Raw genomic sequence first — 6,309 nt, 5'->3', positions numbered from 1 at the left:
ATTCCTGCTCTGTCGCTGTCCTTCCACTGATGCACAGCCACTTTAGACGGGGAGTCTGTATAAACACAGTCCATCAATGAGGACGGGTTTGAAATCCGATTCCCATAGCAGATTGTCCCGTTCCAGACTTTACAGTTCAGAGCTCAGTTAGGACTGGCGCTTGTGACTGATCCGATAGTAACAGAATTACACTGCCATGCAGTGGGGTGAGGGGGAGGTGCAGGGGAAGTGTGATATACTGTAGAAATGGAACGTGCAGAAACATGTACTTATTGAGCAGGGTGTGGTTTTGCTATTTTTTATTCTGTGGCATTCAGATACACTCAGGGTAGATGCAGTGCCAGTGGTCTGAAGGACATGGAAACTATCATTTCAGTTGACTTAATTTGCTTTAGAACTGTCTTTCTCAAGCAGTCTGTATAAAGTGGTCTATGCTGAACTAGCTTCTCTAAACAGGTAGATAAGAGAATTGAAGTCGTGTTGTTAAGAAATTGCAGCGCTTTTAAGACAAATTAAGGGCTAAAACTTTTTTTTTTGTTTTTGTTTTTTTTGGACATATACAGCTATAGCCAAAAGTTTTGCATCATCCTATAGAATTAACTAACTTTGCTTCAGAAAGTCGAATGAAACCTGCCGAGTAATGCTACTTTAAACATATTGAATTACACACCGCTTTGTAGTTTTCCATATACATAAGGAGAAACTGGCAGAAATCTAACGTGAAATACTGTACTACTATCATTGCTTCCGGTAGTCTAAATTATGCTCATATAGTGTCTCGGTTCTAGGTGATCCAAAACTTTTGGCCATAACCATACATGCATACATTCATTCAATAATCAGCTTGCGTTCGACCTCTGATCCACAGTTGTGGTGATTTGATATAATAATCAAACATTACGAAGTGCATTATCGCAATTCTCTATAGAGGGTTGAGCGTAAAGCAGCCTGTGTTCTTTAGACAATCCTGTGAAGGCACTGGGTTTAAAATCTCTTAACAAGGCTTTATTCCATCGTGGTCTTGATGTACTGATCTCACGTTTTGACTGAAGGAGCCCATTTCAGTTGTTCCACGCCAGCAATGCCAGAGAACCTCCTGTTCACTTGTAAGTGTGACCTGTTGCCCTCCCACATGCACTGCACAGTGCCCCCGCCAAGCACTGCTTTTATTCCTGGCAAAATCCAATAGTATTTATTGTTATGAGCCAAGGTTGCTGAAATCTATGTACAAGTGCCAAGCATAATGCAATAGAATTCATCCTTACACAATAGCATCCTAATCCAAAGCAGGCATATTCGGCTGGTCCCTGTTCTCAAGGAGCTTGGTGAATGTTAAGCCCAACAGGCTTCCTTCCCAGTTGGAAACCATCCTATTCATTCGGGATGGGGCTTGGGTGAGTGGCAGCGCCAGAATACGATCCTTCCTCCTGCACTGCAGCCCAGCTCCCCCTCCGTGGGGCTGCACAGGACTCCGCTTCAGACTTCTCCAATAGGGAAAACTGGGCATAGCAAAACCAGACTATTAAATGCTCTCTTTTAAATAACCCCCTTTTAACACTAACCCCCCTCCCATTGAGAGCCACCATTCAGTGTGTTTGACGTTGCTTTGCTTTCCAGTTACTTGACCTAACGTCTGCTTTTTTTTTTTTTTAAATACATTGGCTAAAATCAACAGTGTCCCAGTCAAAAGCCCAGGTGGTACAGTGACCCACACAGCATCGTCCATTGAGATTTATTTGGAAATAAGCTGCTCTGTTTGCGATTTGCCCATTCTCTCCAGATTCTCTCCCCCTTTCGGTCCCCTTAGAAACTTGAAATAAGAGACAGCTACCCATAGCTGTCAATGGTTCAAACGATGACATTGTTTCAGAAGTGGATACATTATATCATACTGTAAGTGATCATATGCTGTTTGAAAGGGTTATGATTCTGTGGGATAGATTCTGAAAACCTGGCAGCGGCTCAGGATGCAGAAAGTATATACAATACAAATCCTGTCGTCCGCTTGGGGTTTAATCCTTTGCCTTGCTATCATAAGCATGTACAACAACCCACTTCAAATAATAGGACATTTACAAACCTGCAAAGAGAACCAACCATATACAATCTGAGTGAAAGAAAGATCCATCTCCTTTTTCAGTAGAATGTTCTGAACAAACCGTTCTTAATGTAAGACAAAAACCAGTTGCTTGTGTTTTAACTGTGAACAAAAAATAAAAATCATCTTCAATGTTTTGCACTACATGTTTCTGGGCTCTTTTTCCGTTTATTTTGTTCGTTCTCTGTCTCTTCTTTCCCTGATCATTAACTGTAACTACTGGAACACAGCAGCATATATAACTGTACAGAAAATCCAGGAGAGAGACGCGTGCATTTTGCTCAATTGCTTTAACGATTTTGGCCTTTTATTTGTAAGTTAATTCCCCAAATGCTAATAAACAGTTAGATTCTGAAAATCCCTAAATATTTATTTGACAATTTTAATAGAACATTAGTCTGGGTAGGTTTTGTGAAAGTTTACTTTTAATACTCTTGGTATTTCTTTTAGCCCATCTGTAACTCATTAATCACTTGATTCTGTAAAATACAGAATACACAATGTGGAATAGATACTTTACTTTAGGTGTTCTGTCAAAACCTCATGTCTCCAAATTCTGAAAAGCGTGGACCAGGGTTTGCATGAAAGCTGTTAACGAGAGGCAAGAGAATAACAATTTGATCAGGTTTAAAAGCATGGTGGTTTAAGAGTCTAAATCAGCAGAAGCAAGACTTTATTCTCTTTTTTTGGAAAGTGTTATTCTTTATCCTAACCAGAAAGTGGATGTTAACAGATCACCGGTGCCAGCGTGGACAGGAAGGGTCTCAGTGTCTATTGATGTGGCCGGGGGGCCTCCAGGCTGGCTTGGCGGTGTTGTAGGGGGAGCAGCTGCCCTTCTTGACGGCTCCGCTGCCCGCCTGGGTTGCCGTGGTGTTGGAGAGGGGTCCTGCCCAGGAGCTGCGGGCTGGCTCGGCGCCCTGTTCAGCAGCCAGCCTCCTCTGGGCTCCCTGGGAATACGTGACGCCCTGCTGCAGGAGGTCCAGGACCACGGGGATCAGGCTCACCACCCCCCCATAGTAATTGCGAGCCTCGTTGCAGCTCAGGTGGTTCACCTCATCGTGAGGGTATCTGAAGGGAAGGAGAGCAATCAGCAGTCAGTAACGCCAGACCTATTACCCTCCAATACAGTATGACCACAAAGAAAAATGTCCTGGGAGTTAGCAGCACCTCGTGATGTATGTGTGTAGGTGTTTGGTGACTGCCTCTGATCAAGTGGACAGAGAGTTTCTCTTTGCTGTGTTCAGCCACCGAACACTTGTCCAGTCATGGTCCTGGAGGGCCATTCCATTCCAGGTTTAACAGGTACAGTGAGAGAATTGATTACTAAAGGGTGTGGATGGAGATTTAACTGGTTTACAACCCTTTAGAACAGGGTTGGAACAAAAACCAGGAGCCACCTTTGGCCACTCCAGCGTTCATATCAGCCAGGCTTATAGCTTCGCAATGCAACGCACAGCACACTGCAGTTTGCATGCAAGAGCAGCGTCTCGGGCTGCACTCACTTGGCACGGAGGTGACTCAGGTCGTTGTTGTGATAGAGGAGAGTCCTGCAGGCCTCCAGGCAGTAACTGGCCGAGCTCTCCTCGGTCACCATGCTCTCAAGCTGCTGGAGAGTGTGGCTCAGGTCGCGCACGATGTCCAGGAAGAGAGTGAGGATGCCCTGGTCAGTGGTGTTGTGACAGTGGTGGTCAAGGTAGTTCTGGACCTGGAGGAGGAGGGGGGTGGACAGTTTGATTGATTTCCTCTAATTGTAATCACAAAGAAAGCAGTATCCTGGAAATTCTCAAGATAAAGCCCAGAAATGTATATCATCATTTCAACTTTAGATGACATTTCGACCGCTAAAACACATCATTTATCAAAATCACAGTGAACTTCTCAGTGGCAACAAATGACATGGAAGTCACTGCTAGCCAATGAAATGGAAAGCATCTGAACAATCACGACAATTACTATATCTCTAAAATACTGATTCCAGTTCCTTCGAAGGAATTTGAATTTGAATTGGGAATTGATTTTAAAAAGGAATTGGAATTGAAAAACAGGAATTGACCCCGACCCTGACATAGTCTGAGAGAATGCGATAACCTTTATTTTGTGAATGTAATCTATATATATTTATGACGCACCTCCCCACAAGTGTTGATGAGCTGTGATTAATAACTCTAAGGCTGAGGGAATATCAAGCTACTTTTTCAGGAACAGAGGCTTGAAACCTGGTTCCAGGAGACCTAGTTTGAGGCAACTTTGCTGTATCAAACCCCAAGTCTCCCCTGGTGTGCCGTGCCCTGAGACCCAGTCTCCTGAAACCCAGTTGCTTCATGTTCCCTTGGCGTGAGGATAAAGTGCTGTTGCCCGTGTTGGTCGCTGGTACCTGTGCCAGGGTGGAGACGGGCTTCGTCCTCTCGTGGGCATGCTCACGGGTTCGCTCCAGCGCGGAGATGAATGTGAACTGCTGCTGTCTGAATCTCCTGCAGCTCTGCTCCAGGCTTTTTAAACTGTCCAGCAACTCATTCATTCTGACCGATCAGCTTGGGTAGGGTGTCACTGGGAAAATAATAATAAATGAAAGACACCCTGATGCATTCTGTAGAACCGAGAAGCCGAGGATAGAATGATTCACAATGCATTACAAGTGAATCAAAAAACACGAACCAATCAGAACAGCCTTCGAGAGAGCCTTGCAAGCAGCCAAAAGCCTTTGTTTGTGCACAACAGTTTCTAAGGTGGGAGTGTTGAAATGATACAGTGCCTCTCCTTCGAAGCTTAGTCTGCCCAGTTAAACATTTCTTTCCTGGTCAGTTATTAACTAGAACTGGAGAATATGAATCTGTTAGTTACGTATTCCCACAAACATTTAGCAGGATAAGCCCAAGACATATTACAATTTCCACCTGTGGAGCTCTAATCTAAGTTACACTTACTCAAGACTCACTGGGTGGGGATACACTTCGAAGTGCAGGTGTGAAAGGATCATTTAGAGGATAGCTACAGTGTATATAGAAGCGCAGTGTAACCCTCATTATTAACTCAGTGGGGTGGGGATCCTAAAACTCTAGGCATCTATAGACCAATACCCACTTCATCCTGACTTGCAAATATAATTGTTTTGATCTATTTTATTTGCTTATTTTTGAAATCTTATCATTGTATCATTCTTCATTTCCTGTATTCTTCAATTGTTATATTTGGATTTTGTTACTGTCATTATTTATTATTATTATTATTATTATTATTATTATTATTATTATTATTATCATCATCATCTATTGTTACTTTGTAATTTTTACTACTTCTCGATATTGCCAGCCGATCTCATTAAATCCAGTCGGTTCAATGAGAGGTTATCAAGCAAAATACCTACTAGCTACCTACTAGCCTCCTAACCCCTAAAGCTAATCTCTACCACTAAACCTAACTGCGTCACTGTTAAACTAACTCTCAACAGCGCCTGTTTAGCGCCCTCTAGCGGCCACTACAGCCCACGTCCATTAAAGCGCTTGATGGGGATCTAGTCTGCCTGTGGGGAGGCTAGTAGGAATCTACTGACCCATTCCTATGGGATGAATTCCCTTGATAACGTCCCGTTCAATCGACTGATTCGAATCAGATCGGGCTTTCAGACTCATTTCTGTTTTTACCGACTTGCAAAGCGCTTTGAGATACTGCGCTATGAAAGGCGCTATAGAAATGCAATACATTGAAATTCAAATGACATTTTTAGTTAAGCTTTGCTTCTACGGTAACATTTTAAGTAAGGAATACAATTAAATAAATAAATAAATAAATAAATAAATGAGTTGATGAAAATACTAAGCAGATTTTCAACCTTATCCCACAGCATTGCAGCAGGTCTGGTGTTTAGGAATCGTATTTAAAACTCAAGAAATCGTGCAAACCTCATCGTCAACTTTCACAATGAAATCAAACCAAGCTCGGGTCAGGGATGTCTACAGAGCGGGTTACTGTCAAATTCAATAATAATAATAATAATAATAATAATAATAATAATAATAATAATAATAATAACAATAACACTGTTAGCTGGTAACTGTATAATGTCCAAATAGACAGAATTAATACTTGTCTTACCTGCGTAGGGTATTGAGGAGGACGCGGTGTTTGAAGCAGCCTGGCTCTTCGTTGGTTGAATTATTTATTTGTTTGTTTGTTTTCGTCTTTTCAAGCCAGCACAGTTCATCCCGTTTACA

At 42.4% G+C, this 6,309-nt stretch overlaps 1 protein-coding gene across 2 annotated transcripts; it reads right to left on the bottom strand.

Moving 5' to 3' along the window:
• Window positions 1–701: 701 nt before the first annotated feature.
• On the bottom strand, window positions 702–6,296 carry spaca9 (sperm acrosome associated 9). Of its 2 annotated transcripts, XR_005948658.1 has the most exons (5): window positions 6,191–6,296; window positions 4,473–4,645; window positions 3,601–3,803; window positions 2,812–3,166; window positions 702–2,686 (listed from the first exon to the last, which is right to left on the bottom strand). XR_005948658.1 is itself a non-coding variant. In XM_041242812.1 (4 exons), exons 2-4 carry the CDS (start codon window positions 4,614–4,616, stop codon window positions 2,863–2,865), a joined length of 651 nt encoding a protein of 216 aa, XP_041098746.1. In that variant the 5' UTR covers window positions 4,617–4,645; window positions 6,191–6,296; the 3' UTR covers window positions 702–2,862. The 2 variants fall into 2 exon arrangements, 1 of the variants encoding a protein (XP_041098746.1); XM_041242812.1 differs by having other exon boundaries at window positions 702–3,166.
• Window positions 6,297–6,309: the final 13 nt, after the last annotated feature.

The sequence above is a fragment of the Polyodon spathula genome, unplaced genomic scaffold, assembly GCF_017654505.1.
Source record: "Polyodon spathula isolate WHYD16114869_AA unplaced genomic scaffold, ASM1765450v1 scaffolds_1422, whole genome shotgun sequence".
NCBI classification, from domain to species: Eukaryota; Metazoa; Chordata; class Actinopteri; order Acipenseriformes; family Polyodontidae; genus Polyodon; species Polyodon spathula.
The sequence above is the reverse complement of the archived record's forward strand: the minus strand, read 5'-3'. Positions and strand labels throughout refer to the sequence as shown.

Coding starts and splice junctions, on each gene's coding strand:
- spaca9 (XM_041242812.1), bottom strand. CDS start 4,616: ATGAATGAGTTGCTGGACAGTTTAAAAAGCCTGGAGCAGAGCTGCAGG. Junction 3,804..4,472: donor CCGTCTCCACCCTGGCACAG/GTACCAGCGACC, acceptor CTCCTCCTCCAG/GTCCAGAACTACCTTGACCA. Junction 3,167..3,600: donor CTGAGTCACCTCCGTGCCAA/GTGAGTGCAGCC, acceptor CCTTCCCTTCAG/ATACCCTCACGATGAGGTGA.